We start from the raw sequence: 14,589 nt of genomic DNA on the forward strand, positions 1-14,589 counted from the left end.
AAGATGGAAGTGGGTGTCGGGTCCCCGACGCAAGCACGCACTGCCAGAGACGAGCGCACAGCAGTTCACTCCAGTGTTAGCGGCCACTTGCAGGCGGCGGGCCCAAGCGAAGCACACAGTAGGCGGCTCAGAGAACCGCCGTATAGCCTGAGGCGTAAGTGGACCGGGTCCCACGGTGGAGACCGGGCACCTTCCCACGGCGGTCCAGGAAGCTCCAACCGAGGGTGTCGGGACTCCACGGGGCGGGAGGCCCGAGGCTCCCCCCATCCCCGCCCGCCTGCACCCCAAGAGCGCGCCAGGGGACAGGCCGGGGTTGGGGGGAGGCGCCCACACCGGCCGCCCCCGCCCCTCCAGACGGTCCCCAGACCCCTCCCCTCGCGCAGACCCCCAATCCCAGACCCGCCGGCCGCCCCGCCCCGGTCCGCCCCGCCCCCGCCCCGGGCTGCGTCCCGGCCCCCGCTCCCAGCCGGGGGCTGCGGGCTCCGGCCGCCCGCCCCGAGCTCCCCCCTCGCGCCCGGTGCGGCGCCCCCCGCCCCCACCCCTCCCCCTCCCTTCCCACTTACCCACCCCCCCTGCCGGCCCGTTACCCTCCCTCCCGCTCCGGCTCCTCAGCAGCCAGCGGCCACCGGCTCCGGCTGCGGCGCAGAGGCACTCGGCGCGGCGCGGCGAGCTCGACATTCCCTGGGACCTGCGGAGCCGCGTCGGGATCGCCCGGGCTCCCGCCCTCGAGCCTTCCTCCGCCGCCGCCGCCCTCGGCTCGTCTGTCCGCGGCCTCCCGCGCACCGGCGTGATCCCGCCGGGGCTGTGCGTGCTCCCCGGCCGCGCGCCATGGGCAGCCCCCGCTCGGCGCTGAGCTGCCTGTGAGTACCGCCGCCCCGCGCCCCCGGCCGCGCGCCCGCCCGCCCGCCGCTCACCCTGCGCCCCTCTCTCCCCGCCCGCTTTTGTCTCCCACAGGCTGTTGCACTTGCTGGTTCTCTGCCTCCAAGCCCAGGTAAGGCGCGCTGCGCGGAGGCGGGGGCCGGAGCCGGCGGGGGACGCCGGGGGGCAAGGTCGGGCAGGGGCAAGAGGACCGACCCTGCGGCCGCGCGGCGGGCTGGAAGGCACCTTAGAAATGCAACCCCTAACTACCCCGAGGAGGGAACTAAGGAACAGAGAGGTAGCGCCTGCCTAAGGTCACACAGCCAGTGAGTGGCGAGGCTAGAACCCGAGGTCTCGGAGTCCAGCTCTGTCTCCCACGCCTCCCAGCCAGGTGGGGGTGGATGGGGAACTCTGCGGGCAGCCACACCCGGCCGCCGAGGATGGAGGCATTCGGGGCCCGGGGGCGTTCGTTGTCAGAGGTACGGTGGCTGTCGCAGGGACCCTCTCCGCGGCTCTCTGGGGAGACTTGCGGCGGGACTGGCGGAAGGATCAGGTGCCTAGGTCCTCTGCGGTCTCAACATTTGCTCCGTGAATTTGTCTTTATAAATGTCAGGGGTCGGGCAGCGCTGCCTCCCGACTTAAAAGCGCCCTGCTCTTCTAGGAAGGCCCGGGCGGGGGGCCTGCGCTGGGCAGGGAGCTCGCTTCCCTGTTCCGAGCTGGCCGGGAGTCCCAGGGTGTTTCCCAACAGGTGGGTCCAGATCCTTCTCCATCCCGGGCTCATCCATGCTAAGCTGGGTCTGTCCGACTTTCCTGGGTGGGGGGGGGCGGGCGGGTGACCTGAGCTGGTATGTTGGGGGGACCCCAGTCGGCTGCCTGGGGCAGTGGAGGGAGGTGCCGGGTGATGGGGGCCACTTGGGCCCCTGGGCAGAGTAGCATTATAATGGCGTGTTGTGTATTTTTCAATTTCCTAAAGGTAACTGTTCAGTCCTCACCTAATTTTACACAGCATGTGAGGGAGCAGAGCCTGGTGACGGATCAGCTCAGCCGCCGTCTCATCCGGACCTACCAACTCTACAGCCGCACCAGCGGGAAGCACGTGCAGGTCCTGGCCAACAAGCGCATCAACGCCATGGCAGAAGACGGGGACCCCTTTGGTAAGGCGAGCTGCACTGCAGTGGGGTAAAGGTAGCCTGTGGAATGGGCCCCTCTTCCCCAGGCTGCCCTGCTATGACTGGACCTACCAGTCACATCTGCGCTGGCCAGAGGCCTGCACGCTCCCCAGCTCAGAAGGGAAAGAGTTAAGGCGAAAAAGCATCTTGGGGGTCAGCTGGAGAAGAGAGGGTTGGGGAAGGGACCTCGGGGAGTACTCGGCCCACAGGTGCCCCTTCCCTGCCCAGCAGATGAATGAATCCAGGAATCTCCCTTTCCACCTCCCCCTTTCATACCCCTCCCCACTGCAGGTGGAGGCAGAGGGTTCAGGGGGAGGGGGCCCAGGTTTAAGGGAAGCTCTTGAAAGAGGATATGTCACCAGGGCCCACAAAAGGAGAGTGGGAAAGAGAAGGGAGAGAAATCCCTTCAACTCTCCCAGCTTGGTGGGGTGTTGCTGTGAACCTTTAAATACTTTGATCAGGAGGGTCAGTTACACATGGGGACTAGGCTAGGAGAAGGGCCCTCCCCTCTCCACTTGTCCAGGAACCCAGGCGGTCAGTCAGAGTGGGGCTCCTGGCTGCCGGTGGGGTGGTGAGTACAGGGAGCTACTGCGAGGTGGAGAGGCTGAGGACTGATTGATTTCTAAAGCATTCAATATTCCTTCCTTGAAACAAGGCCAATTTCCAGAGTCCTGGATGTACCAAGAGAAAAGCAAGCCCTCTGGGCTGCTGGTGTTGTTTTTAGAGAGCGATTATTGTGAGTTTAAAAACCTTTAAATAATGACCAAGTTAAACAAGCATGAAAGGAGAGGGGAAGACTCTATTAAAATGTAATAAAAAGGTGAGGCGTTTTAAGAGCTAAGAAGAAAAATGAAGAATGATATAAAACAGAAAAAGAACGAGGCTTTTTTTCAGATGTGGAGTTTGAAAGGAGTTGCAAGTCTGTAAATGTTAAAAAAGAGGTTCAAGATTGTTCTCTATGAATCTCTGGAGAGACCCCCGCGTCTGGCAGAGCGATTAAAACTCTTCTTACTTTCACCTTTTTTAACATTTCCTGAATACTTTCTCCTCTTCTCGAGCCAGTTTGGGGGATCGAGTATGTCTCGCTGCATTTTTTCTGCATCGACGTAGCTGACTTCCCTTCAAAGCTGGAGTAGGAGACATAATTTTCCTGGGATAAATCTGTCACTGGGGTGGAAGAATAGGTTTGAAAATGTTAAGCTTTCCAAAAGCCCAGTCGGGAAAGCTGCTGTAAACTTCGGCCCCAGCTCCCCAGATCCATCCAGGAAGGAGAGTGGGGGCTTTCTGCGGTGGGGTGGGGCTGGGGGTGGCCTGCCTGGTGGCCGAGCTCCCCCGCTGGGCTGGCAGGGCCAGCCTACCGTCCCTTTGTCCCTCCAAACTGGCTACTTGCTGCCCTTCTCAGCTTCCAAGGAAAGGGAATGAATGCCTGGCTCCTCCTGGGTTTGCTCCCATTGGAACAAATGGTCCAGCATCCTTCGGTTTTGGGGAGGGAAGAAGAGGCTAAGCTGCTCATGGGGGAATTCCTCTTCAGACATCAGAGGTCTGATGCCCACTTCTCTCCTTACAATTATAGGAGGCTTCCCAGTTTCCCTGGTCCCTGCCTGGTGGGCAGGAGCAGGAGCTGGAGGGCCCAAGAGCAAAGGCTTAGGGTGTATAGCCAGGACAGGAACAATCTGGGGGAGAACAGCAGAGAAGTCCCAGTTCCTTCCTTATGGGCCCCAGGAAGGGACAGAGGGCTCCATCCCTGTCTGCCCTGTTTGGCCAGAATCCTCAGAATGGAATCCTCTCCCCTCTTCTCCAGTCGGTGTCCTTCCTGGCCCTTACAAGTAGTTGCTCCTTGCCCGGGAAGGCAGACCAGGAGAGGGATGAGCAGACTGGCTGGGTCCAAGAGGAGGTGGGTGGGAGGGGAGGTGACAGCTGCATTTCCCTGGCTGACTTGGAGCCAGACTGGGGACTTGGCTACTGGGTCCCAGCTCTGTGCTTCTGTGAAGGGGGGCAGGTAGTCACAGGCTGGGCAGTGAGGGCTGCCTTGCTGACCTGTGCCCATCACCTCCCATTAGTTTCAGGGACAGAGAAGGTGCCACCTTGTCAGTACAGGCTGGGAGGCAGACCTGGGAGTACCCAAACTTCTTTCTCAAGGAGGGAAAAGGCTGCAGTAGGGAGGGCAGGAGACCCAGCGCCTTCTGTCCCATCCCGAACAGCTAAGTCGGCCCCCACTCCCTTCTTGGTGACAGCCTCAAAGGGAGGAGTTGTGCAGAGAGTGGACAGGGACCAGGGCTTCTGTGGCAAGCGGGCTGTCTAAGGGGAGAGGGGAGTGGGAAGAAGGCACAGAATTCAGCTCCCTGTCTCCTGGCTCTCAGCGAGAGGCAAGCACACCTCCTCGCCTACAGAAAGTGTTTGGTCACTGGGGTGAGAAGCCCAGGGCTGCTGGAGGGTGAGAGAAAAGACTTTTGAGTTGTTGATTTCTGAGCACTGGGGCTGGGGACCGGGGTGACTGGGAAACGTGGGGAAGAGATAGCATCCTCCCAGCTGGTGTCTGAGGTTCTGGGAAAGCAGCCGGCCATGGGCTGTGGGTGTAGGGAGAGCTGTCTCATCCCTATCAACTTCTCAGCAGAGCAGGGGTAGGGTGGGGTGGCCATGGCTGTGGGTTAGAACCCGAGGCACCAGAAACAAGAGAGAGTGCTTTTATGTTTGACCTCAGGAGTGGAGGTCACCACTGCACCCCGGACGTTTGTAATGATCTATGAGGCATGTGCATATAATATTCTGAGTTGGAAGAATCCTCAGAGATCTTTGATTAGAAGCGGAATTCTAGTCAAATTAAAATTTACTTGAAGCCTCGACATAAAAGTTATTAGTCTGGTTTTAAAAGAGGGTCTTTTCAGTTTGATGGCTCCAAGACCCCTCTGCAGAAACCAGTTCATATGCCATGATCTCATCCACCCCCCTTCTGTAAACCCAGGTAAGGGGTCTGAAGCCCAGAAAGGAGACTTGACTTTCCCAGGGTTGCACAGCATGTTAGTGGCTGGAGCCAACGGCTTGGGTACCTGGCTCTTGGAGCAGTTGCTTCTGGGATGGGCCAGCTGGGATGGGGACATGGAGCACTGGGGGTCAGGGAGCTGCCAGTAACCACCCTCCCCCCACATTCCCTGACAGCAAAGCTCATTGTGGAGACGGACACCTTTGGGAGCCGGGTTCGAGTCCGAGGAGCTGAGACAGGCCTCTACATCTGCATGAACAAGAAGGGGAAGCTGATTGCCAAGGTGAGGTCTTAGAAGGAAGGGAGGGGGCGGCTGGGGCCTGGGGAGCAGGCTGGGCTGGCTGAGCTCCTCCAGGATCCCAAAAAGGTGGGCAGAGACAGAGGGCCACCTTGGGGTTACCTAATGATTGGATGGTGGGGGAGGTGAGGGAGGAGGAAACTGAGAGATGAAAAGCTATAAAAGCAAAGGAGGAAGAAGGCAGGCTAGGGAAGGGGCGGGGGGGGGGTTGGTAAATTCCATATATCTTTTTAACAAATCGCCAAATTGCTTTGCTATTATGTCCAATTACATGGTACCAGCATTTGGAATGTTCAGTAAGCCGCAGGCCCAGCCCCTCGGTGGAGCTCTGAAATGGCCCCATTAGTCACGGCTCCTCTACAGCCTCGAGCTCCCCGCTTCCTGGGCTTCTGGGGCTTGGGGCTCAGCATCTCCTCACCGGCCTTCCTTCCCCCATAGGGTGGCAGCCCTGGGGCTGCAGGCCTGCATCCTGAGGGGCTGAGGGGGGCAGGTGGGGAAACGGGTGCTAGCAGCTTGGGCCAGACTGGTGGGCAGGAGGCCAGGGTAGGCAGGGGCTGGGCCCCCTCTCTGCCTCTCTGTGTTGGGGCCCAGCCCCTCCGTAGACAGCCATGTGTCACTGCTACCCAGGAGGACAGGAAGTTGCCGGGTGGGCTGCGAGTTGTCAGGGATTAGAGAGCGGGTGCCCGGGCAGGGGGTGGGGCTGCCCACCCTGCCATCTGCTGGGGTGCCCACCTGCTGTCTGGGGCCGCCTCCCCTCTGCCTCTGATGGGGGCGGGTTCCGGACAGAGCCCGGTGACACCGTGTCTGGCCCCCCCTACCTGCAGAGCAACGGCAAAGGCAAGGATTGTGTGTTCACGGAGATCGTGCTGGAGAACAACTACACGGCCCTGCAGAATGCCAAGTACGAGGGCTGGTACATGGCCTTCACGCGCAAGGGTCGGCCCCGCAAGGGCTCCAAGACTCGGCAGCACCAGCGCGAGGTCCACTTCATGAAGCGACTGCCCCGCGGCCATCACACCACAGAGCAGAGCCTGCGCTTCGAGTTCCTCAACTACCCGCCCTTCACGCGCAGTCTGCGCGGCAGCCAGAGGACTTGGGCCCCGGAGCCCCGATAGGCCCTGCCCGGCCCCTCCCCGCCGCTCCCAGCGCCGGAGGTTTCCTCTGGTGCAGGATGAGGTCTGCGCTACCGAAGGCTGGGGAGGAGCTGGGGGAGCCCTGGGCCCTAGTTGTTGATAATTGTTTGCTGTTGGGTTTTTTGTTGTTGTTTTTTTAAACAAAAGAGAGGCTCTATTTTTGTATTCCACTTGGCTGTGGTGTCTGACTTCTTAACTCTCAGGAAGGCCGGTGAGTGGCCTAGACTGGGATTCCGGCGGGGGTTTCCTGGGGGTGGGGGCTTTTCTAGTCCCGCAGAGGCGCTCCTGAGACCCCAGCAGCTGCAGGGCAAGACTGCTAGGCCGCCAGGGGCTCCACTGCACCCCCAGGTGGGGGCAGGGAGGAAAGAGCCTGAACTTTAGGTCAGATCTTTCAAGGGCGGGTGTCAGTGGAGGGTGGTTGGGTATTAGTTGCTATTAAATGACTGAAATATTTATTTAACTGGCGTATTAAAAATGTGTGTTGGAGAGTGAGTCCTCCTGGGGTCAGCCCCCTCCCACCGCGCTGCCCCAGCTGGCAGGCGGCTGAGAGATGCAGAAAATCAGGCAGCAGCTCTGACTGCAGCCTCCCTTCTACCTAAGGATCCACACCTGTTGGCCGTCCCTATCATTGTTGCTGGAGGGGTTTTCTTGGGAGGACAGAAGCAGGGAAAGGAGCAAGAAGAGGCTCTTAGCTGGTCCTGGGACCTCTCAGACATGGGCTTTTAATAGGAGTCATTGCTAACACTTCCCCAGGCCACCTCTGGGCCAGAAATGATGACTTTGCTAGGACCGGAGTTGTAATCATGGGTTCAGTGGGTCCTTTAAAAAGTGCCTTTCTGTGTATGCCTCGGTCTGTGTGGGAGACAGATCAGAGATGCCAGAGCTAGTTCTTTCTGAGTACCAGGCTCCAGAAAATGAAAGAAAAGAGCAGCTGCCGGCGTCCAAGGTGGAGGTATGTTGGAGGGGGGCTGCCAAGGCTGGTGTTGACAATTGTGACATGAAACAAGTGTTAACTTTGGGATATCTGGTTTGAAAGCTATGAGCAGAAGGGGCTGAGCTCAGGCGCTGCAAAAGAGCCCAGTGGACTGTGGTCCAGGGAGAGGCTGCCAACCTTGGAGAGACCAGGCCTAGAGGGAGAGGAACTGGCATTGGCCGGGAAGGGAAGCTCACAGGCCTAGAGCAGAACTCAAACTCTGGCCAGGGGAAGAAGCAGCAGGGGGTAAGTCAGAAGGACTAGCCTGTGAAGAAGGACTGCTATGGACGAAGGAAGACCAGGTCACGCTATGACAATGGTAGAGCAGGTCATTCATGGTGTGGGCAAGAGGACTGGCCTGTGGTGGGTGGAGGGGTGGGTTCTTGGAGGTGGACTGGTGAGATTGGCATCACACCACCCAGAAGAGAGCCCAAGCCCAGAGGCAGCAGGTCTCCTGAGGTCAGAGCTGGCCCAGTCATCATACCTGAGCTCTCATTCTGGTTGCTTCCACTGCCTTCTTTGGGCTGGTCCCAGAGCGCAGTTACTGGATGAATCCAGAAACCTCTTCCCTCTGGGCCTCTGGTCCTTTGGGTGGAGGGCAACCCAAGGCTTCCTAACCACGTGGGCCTCCCAGAGTTGCAGCCACAAATCCCAGGCTCAGGCCATCCAGATGGATCAGGAATCCCAGGGCTCAGTGGGAAGTCTTGGAGAGGTTGGGGTACCATGGGGCCTCTTCTGGCCTGCTATGGGGGTGCAGGGCTCTGGATAGAGTAGGTTTCTCCTGGTGCATAGATACGGGGGATGTGGGGAGGGGGCTCTAGACATCTCTCTTCCAGCTGCCCCAGCTCTTAGTGCCTCCTCTTCTGCTCCATCCCCTCCCCTCCCCCTTTAATTAATTCTGGGTGAGCAGCCTGGCTTTATTGTGCAAGGAGCTGGGGTCTCACTGTGGGAAAAGTCACACCTTCTGAGCAGCTTCTGATGCCATGCAAATGAAGAGACCGTCCAGGAAACGCTTTCATCTGCACGGCCGCCTGTCCAGCCCCCAGCCCAGTAATTACCCACATTTCATTTGTTTGAGAGCAATTCCTGGGGGAAACCACAGGGTAGGAGGGAGTCAGGGGGTGGATGGAATGTCAGACTCTCCCTGCCTGTGATCCTGGCCACAAAGTGGGGCCAGGTTGGGCCAAGGTGGTCACTGGCTAGGCCAAAGCTACCCTGAAGCCCCCAGGCTGGGGATGCCTGAATACTCCAGGGTGGTGGGGTGGAACTGTGCCATGGTTGCGATGACGGAGAAGAGGTGGGTTGTCCAGAGAGCCGGACCTGCCTCATGGAGAAGGGAGAGATGACTGATGGGGGAGCAGAGGTGGACAGGAGGGTGGCGATCTGGTCCTTGAGGTGACCTGAGGCTTTGGGAAGGGGTTGACTCCCAGCAGGATCCCCAGCCAGGGACCCTGGGGAGCTGAGCCCAGAGCAGTGGGGCTGGGCTGGGCCGGAGCACCCACCACCTTGTTTATCTTTGCGTTGCTGCCTCCACAGAGCCCTCGCTAATGGGGTTTTACAGCCCACTCAAGCTGCAACTGGCCAAGAATCAATCATTACCGGCACTTAGTGGTTTGATAGTTAACAGCCTGAACTGAAGCCAAACTGGTTGTTAACTGTGATAACAACTGATTTCAAGGGGTTATTGCCGGCCCAATATGCTCAGCCCATTTATTTCGGAGAAAACAAGCAGGGAGCTGTTGCAAGGCCCAGAAAAGGGAGGAGGACTGGGCTTTCCTCAGCCAAAAGGCCTGCCACTCTGTCTAGGAGTGGGTGCTGGCTGTGAGGACCCTGGGGGCCAGCTGAGGTGTGCGTGGAGGCCTGGCCTCCCAGAACTCACTGAGGATCTGTGTGTGGGCCCAGGTGATCCACGCAGAAGGCCCTCTCCAGTCCTCCCTTCTCCCCAGTTCTTACCTCACCCTGATTCCCCACGTCCCCTCTCCTTCTCTTCTTACAGTACTGGTCCCCGTGAGGCCCTCACAGGGACAACTCTCCATGGGGAGGAGCCCAGGCCTAGTGGCCAGGCCTCTACTAGTCCCCACTCAGCAAGTGGGCCTGGACCTCTTCACCCATTCCTCCCTCTCCCAGGGCTGCCAGAGCCCAGCCAAGTCCAAGCCAGAACCTCACCTTTCATTTCAAAGCCAGTGATGACTCCACCCAAGCCTTGACTAGAAAGGATGCACTAGAGGTCTCTCCTCTCACTCCACTAGGTCCTGTCCATCCCTACCTGCTACCCTTAGCTGAATGGCAACAGGTGAGGCTATGGCCAAGCATCTTTCTAGAAAGCTGCTGTAGCAAAGGACCCCAGGAGTTCTCCACCATCTACAGACAGACAACCCGAGGCCCAGAAGTCACACAGCCAGCGTGAAAGCTAGTATGAAAGATCAGGTCTTAACTCCCAGATCCAGGCTGCCTCTTGAGGACTGCAGGTCTTTCTCTAATTCATTTATTCAGTCACTATTTATTGAGTGCCTATTATGTGCCAGGCTCTGTCCTGGGTAGAGGGGACAAAGCAGGAAATAAGTGACAAAAACTCTGTCATTATGGAGCTCAAATTGTAACAGGAGGCTGTGGGTGGGGTGAGAACAAACAGTATATAGTTTATCACACCCTCGCAACCACTACAGAGAAAAATAGAGGGAATGAGTGTGGAAGGTGGGGTAAGGTAGTAACAATGTTAAGTAGGGTGGTCACAGGAGGCCTCACTGAAAACTTAATGCTGGAGCAGACACCTGATGGTGGTAAGGCATGCACCTATCTGGGGGAGGAGCCATCCAGGTAGAGGGACCAGCGAGTACAAGCTTATAGCATCAGGGGAAGAGGAGGGAGGCCAGTGTGGTTAGAGCAGAGTGAAGACAGGATACAGGTGTAGTGTGTGTAGTATGAGTGTAGTGGAGTGGGGAGAATGATGGAAGCTGAGGTGAGACATATAAGTAGTGGTGATGAGGGCAGATCATGTAGAGCCATTGAAAAGACTTCAGTCTTGAGCCTGAATGAGACAGCAAACCATTGTGGGGTTTTGAGCACTAGAGTGACATGATCTGAATTAAGTTTTATTAATAACAAGATTGCTTTGGCTGCTGTGTTGAGAATAGACAGTAGGGGGGTAAGGGAGACTAGTTACGAAGTTTGTGCAGTAATCTTGGCGAGAGATGATAGGGCATTGGAGGTGGTGAGAAGAGATTGGAATTTGGGACATTTTTGCAAGTAGGGATGTGCTGATGATTTGGACGTGGTTTGTGAGAGAAAAAGAAGAGTCTAGGGGTTTCCAAAGTTTCTAGCCTGAGCGACTGAAAAGATGGAGAGGCCCTTTATTGAGATGGAGAAGATTCTAGAAGGGGCAGATTTTGAGGGGAAGAGTAGGAGTTTTGTTTTGGACATGTTAAGTCTGAGCTGACTAAATAAATATTCAAGTGGAGATGTTGAGTAGGCAGTTGTATGTGAGTCTGGAATTCAAGGGAGAGGTCTCATGTGAAGATATAAATTTGGGAGTATTCAACTCACAACTTTTAAAGCCAGGAGATGGAATGGATTTCCTAGGGAGTGAGCGTAGCCAAAGAAGAGGAGAGAGCCAAGCCTGAGCCTTGGTATCCTCCAAACATTTAGAGGTCAGGGTGAAGGGGGGGAACCAGCAAATATTGTGGTCCATGAGGTAGGTAGGAGGAAAACCAAGAGGGAGTGTGTCCTGATGATATAGGAAAAATACACCAGTTTCTGAGCCCAAAGCTTTAAGAGGGCTTTGGGTAGAGTTTTACTGTCATCAACTGTCTCCCTTCCCTCCTATCCCCAACCGATCTCAGGGCCAAGAGGAAGTAGCCAGCAAACAAGGGGGTTGTTGGTTTCACCTGGGGGTCTCCTTGACTCCTCTTTCAGCCTCCCCCTGCCTCTCATCCTGCCACCTTTACCTCTGGAACACTACTCAAATCTAGTCCATCTACTCTTCTGTTTATCTACTGCCACCTCCCTGCTCCAAGTCATCATCAGCTCTTGTTTGGCTTATGGCAACAGCCCCCTAACTGCTCTTCCTCTCATATCCCTCCACAATCCTTTCTGTACTCAGTAGCCAGAATTTCCAAAACATAAATCTGATCATGTTACTTCTGCCGTATCTAGAATTAAATTCAGACTCCTTTCCATGGCCTGCAAGGTCTCCTCCATGCTCTGGGCCCTGTCTGCCTATCTAACTGTATGGCTTAACCTCTCTCCCTTTATCCGCTGCACCCTGGCCACACCTCCTTCTAGCTTCTCAAACAAGCTGGCCTCCCATATGCTTCAGAGCCTTTGCACTGCTGTTCTCTCTGCTTGAAATGCTTTTCCTTTAGGTTGCTGGAGGGCTGACTGCTCATTTTTTACGTCTCTGCTGTCATTCTCTGCTCTCTTTTCTTTATTACACTTATTAATATCTGACATTATCTTGTTTTTTATTTATCTACTCATTTTTGGTTGGCCTATTCCTCCCAAGAGAGCAGGGACTTTGACTTGGCTTATGATGAATATCCAGTGACTAGAACAGTGCCTGGTACATCGTAGGTGTTCAGTAAACATTGGTAATCAACTAATAAAATGAGAGTAGATGCGGAGGCTGTTGAATGGAGAAGGTGCATTGGGGGTTCTCTGCATCCGGGACTTGGGTCTGGATTTAGGAAATGCCTGAAGGTCAGGGAGACTTGAGGATGGTCCTGGGATGGGTGACCCTCTAAGCCCATCTGGACATCACAGTCTTACTAAAAGAGAGTCCACGGCTATCTGGCACAAGCTCACCTCCTTTTTCTCAAGCCGAAATAAGTGTCTCCTAAACCGGACAAAGGAGCATCTAAGAGAGCCTGTTGGGATGGAAGTCTCAGAACCTCCCAAAATTCTGCTTCCTTCCCCACCGCTGGGTTTCCATAGCAACCAGAGGATTTAACAGGAGAGAGTGAAGGGGAATTAGGAGCTGGAGAGAGGAGGAGTAAGTGGTAGCAAGACAGATGGGGAGCTGGCAAGAACTCTGAGGGATCCCCAAGTCCCATGTTACTGCGGGAGGTTGTGCCAGTAAGGTCCCTCTGATTGCCCCCCTTCCCCATCTGGGTCTCTTGCTGACCCTGAAGAACTAACTGTCCATCTGCGCAGGCCCTAGGGCTCACCCTCATGTATTCCCGCCTCCTCCTGGCTGGCAGATGCTAGATGAAACAATGCAGATGGCAGATGTTAGTGAAACAAGTTGCGGCCACTGGATCGGTTTGGGGATCTGCGTTCCTTTTCCCTCCCTTCCTTGGCTGTGTATGGTCGGGGAGGACATGGGGGGAGGAGAGTCAGGGCATGAACCCATGCCAAGCGAGGTCCCAAGCTTTGGCACTTGGGGATTAAGGCCAGACCCCCAGTCATGAAGGATCAGATGGGCTCTAGCTTGGGCCTGGCTGAAGGTGCTCAAACAAGGGTTCGGCCTGGACACTGCTTTGAGGGAGTAAGAAGAAGCCTGCACAGAACTCAGCACGGTTTGCAGCCTCCTCCTACCTTGAGCTCAGAGGGCCAGAAAACGCCTGGGCCTTGAGCCTGGGAGCAGCAGAATGGTGAGCTCCCCAGGAGCTGGGGCACTGGGCCCTGATACCCAAGCCAACTGCCTAGAGAACCAGCCAGTGACTTTCAAGGTTGGGAGTAGCCAGGGCCAACACCAAATTCCAGCTGTCCCTCTGTCTGCCCACAGGCACACAGCTCCCAAACACCCAGGCTCAAACCTCTGCCTTCTTGGACTCCTCCTTGTTTCCAGCCACCGACATTTAATCATGTCAATTGGACAGACGTGACCAACTCTTGCTAAGTCTTTCTTCATAGAGAAATCCCCCTGTCCCATCACAACCTACACTGGGCCATTTCATGCCCTCCCACCTCGTCTCCCTGCCCAGTCTCTCCCTGTGTTTTTTTGTATCACCTCCCCCTCCCTGCCTCCTGCAGCCCTCAGTAATGAAGAGCAAACTCATAAAACATTCATCGTGGGTAATACACCATGTAGGGTCTGCCTGATCGCAGTTCTGATAGGGGAGCCGGGTCAGTATTGCTGGGTCTTAGGCTTCTGAGGGCTGGGGCTGACTTCTGTGCCTTGGGTTCAAGTTCCAGTGACTTCCATTAAGCCAGGCCCAATCCTCCCTGGTGGGGTGGAGGGTCCTGGGTAGATTAGAAGAGGGGCTTCCTGCGAGGAGGTGCTAGCAGTCCGGGGAGGGAGAGGTGGTTCCTGGGGGCACTCCTAAGCCAGGCATGACAGGTAGCTGGGGCTCTGGATAAAAGCTGGAGACAAGGTGAGCCATGACCGAAAGGCTAAAGGTTTGTGCTGAGTGAGGAGAGTCAGGGCCTAAGCGTGCAGTGTCTGGAATGGTTATTTTTGCCTCGGGGAGCCCGGTAAGATGGAAGTGTGCACAGGTGTGTGAGGGAGGGGCGGGTCCTGTGTGGGTGGAGGACCGTCTCCAGGAGCCTGCCCAGGAAGCAGGCCTCCGGGTGGGGGTAGTTTCATCAAAAGCAGACAGAGGGAAGGGAAGGGAGAGGAAGGGAAGGGAGCCTCCTCTTACTCCCCCAACACCCCTGGAGCGTGCACTGACCGCTGACACTAATGAGGCACCCCTCAACTCCACCCCCGAGGCCTCAGTTAAGTCAGAGAAGGAATTCAGAGAAATGGCGCCGGGAGCAGCCAGAAATCAGCTGTGGCTTTGGAATCAGACGGAAGTAAGTTAAATCCTGGCCCTGCTACTCCCTGACTGTGTGAGCCTCTCCAGGCCTCAGTTTCCTTACCTGCAAAATGGGGAACATGCTCCAGCCTATAGAGTTGTCACTAGGAGTGTGTAAGGGGTCCTGCAGAGTGTCCTAACAAGGGTTCCTCATACATGGTGTCTGCTGTGGGGACGGGCTCTGGGGGAGGGATCGGGCCAGTTGAGCTAAGGCTCTGGGAGCCCAGGTGTGCACCATGATGACATCCAAGCAGCACCATGAGGAGCCCAAGAGGGCGGCCGAATCTCCAGGGGGCTGTGTTCCTGGGCCCGAGGTAGCCAGGAAGCTGAGTGAGATAAAGGGCACATCCTTCAAGCACATAAATCTGACCTCGCTCTCCCTTGCACTCACTGGAGCAGGTGTGCCAGCCAAAGGCCTGGGCCCCGGAGACCTGGGAGAAGTGA

At 56.5% G+C, this 14,589-nt stretch overlaps 1 protein-coding gene across 4 annotated transcripts; it reads left to right on the forward strand.

Annotated features, from left to right (window-relative positions):
- The first annotated feature begins 828 nt into the window (after positions 1-828).
- Positions 829-6,420, forward strand: FGF8 (fibroblast growth factor 8). 4 transcript variants are annotated; one of them, XM_059899869.1, is made up of 6 exons: positions 829-860; positions 955-991; positions 1,520-1,606; positions 1,832-2,012; positions 5,184-5,290; positions 6,130-6,420. In XM_059899869.1, the coding sequence occupies exons 1-6, from the start codon at positions 829-831 to the stop codon at positions 6,418-6,420; spliced, it is 735 nt and encodes a 244-aa protein (XP_059755852.1). The 4 variants fall into 4 exon arrangements, with proteins under 4 accessions (XP_059755852.1, XP_059755853.1, XP_059755854.1 ...); XM_059899870.1 differs by having other exon boundaries at positions 1,865-2,012; XM_059899871.1 differs by lacking the exon at positions 1,520-1,606.
- Positions 6,421-14,589: the final 8,169 nt, after the last annotated feature.

This window comes from Balaenoptera ricei, chromosome 16 (genome assembly GCF_028023285.1).
Source record: "Balaenoptera ricei isolate mBalRic1 chromosome 16, mBalRic1.hap2, whole genome shotgun sequence".
Taxonomy (NCBI): Eukaryota; Metazoa; Chordata; class Mammalia; order Artiodactyla; family Balaenopteridae; genus Balaenoptera; species Balaenoptera ricei.

What these genes read in the sequence shown, in the direction of transcription:
- FGF8 (XM_059899869.1), top strand. Translation starts at nt 829, where the DNA reads ATGGGCAGCCCCCGCTCGGCGCTGAGCTGCCT. An exon ending in TTCTCTGCCTCCAAGCCCAG is followed by an intron (nt 992 to 1,519) that starts GTAAGGCGCGCT and finishes CTGCTCTTCTAG; the next exon opens with GAAGGCCCGGGCGGGGGGCC. An exon ending in AGAAGACGGGGACCCCTTTG is followed by an intron (nt 2,013 to 5,183) that starts GTAAGGCGAGCT and finishes ATTCCCTGACAG; the next exon opens with CAAAGCTCATTGTGGAGACG.